Source organism: Cariama cristata, unplaced genomic scaffold (assembly GCF_000690535.1).
Source record: "Cariama cristata isolate BGI_N322 unplaced genomic scaffold, ASM69053v1 scaffold29485, whole genome shotgun sequence".
NCBI lineage: Eukaryota > Metazoa > Chordata > Aves > Cariamiformes > Cariamidae > Cariama > Cariama cristata.
The window spans coordinates 1-611 of NW_009619677.1; the positions used below are offsets into that span (position 1 = coordinate 1).

Consider the following 611-nt stretch of genomic DNA (forward strand, 5'->3'; position numbering starts at 1 on the left):
AAGCTCTTAAAACCACACCCCAGTACTCATTCCTCTTCCTTTCTCCCTCCCTCCCCAAGCTCCTAGAAGATGACTTCCAGTTCATCCTTTGTGAGGGCTGCCGGCAGGAATCGTCCAACCTCAAGCTCCTCACCTGCCTCCACACCTTGTGCCTCAGTTGCCTGAGCAAGAACAAGCCCATCCAGCAGTGCCCCGTGTGTCAGACGGCCACCTCGCAGACCAGCGGCATCCCCGACATGGACAACCTGCTCTTCACCAGCTTGCAGGCCAGGCTGAAGGTCTACAAGGAGATCGTTGATGGAGTTGACTTGTTCTGCGACAACTGCAAGAAAGCTGGCGAGTTCTGGTGCTCTGAGTGCGAGGAGTTCCTCTGCACCAAGTGCTTTGAGGCCCATCAGCGCTACCTGAAGAGGGAGAGCCACAAAGCCAAGAGGGTGATGGACATCAGGGCAGGGTCTGCTAAGGACTTCCTGGAGGGCACTGGGAGAACCGGTAACTTGTTCTGCTCCAACCCGAACCACAAGAGCCAGACCGTAAGGTAGGTTGCTGATGGTACCAAACTGGGAGGGGTGGCTGATACATGGGAAGGCTGCGCTGCCATTCAGCGAGAC

General features: G+C 56.5%; 1 protein-coding gene across 1 annotated transcript; it reads left to right on the forward strand.

The window, feature by feature from the left end:
• Positions 1-59: 59 nt before the first annotated feature.
• On the forward strand, positions 60-538 carry LOC104162582 (protein PML-like; the record flags this gene model as incomplete). The annotated part of the gene is made up of 1 exon (XM_009701341.1): positions 60-538. A coding segment is annotated over one exon (479 nt), but the record flags the coding sequence as incomplete, so codon positions are not given.
• Positions 539-611: the final 73 nt, after the last annotated feature.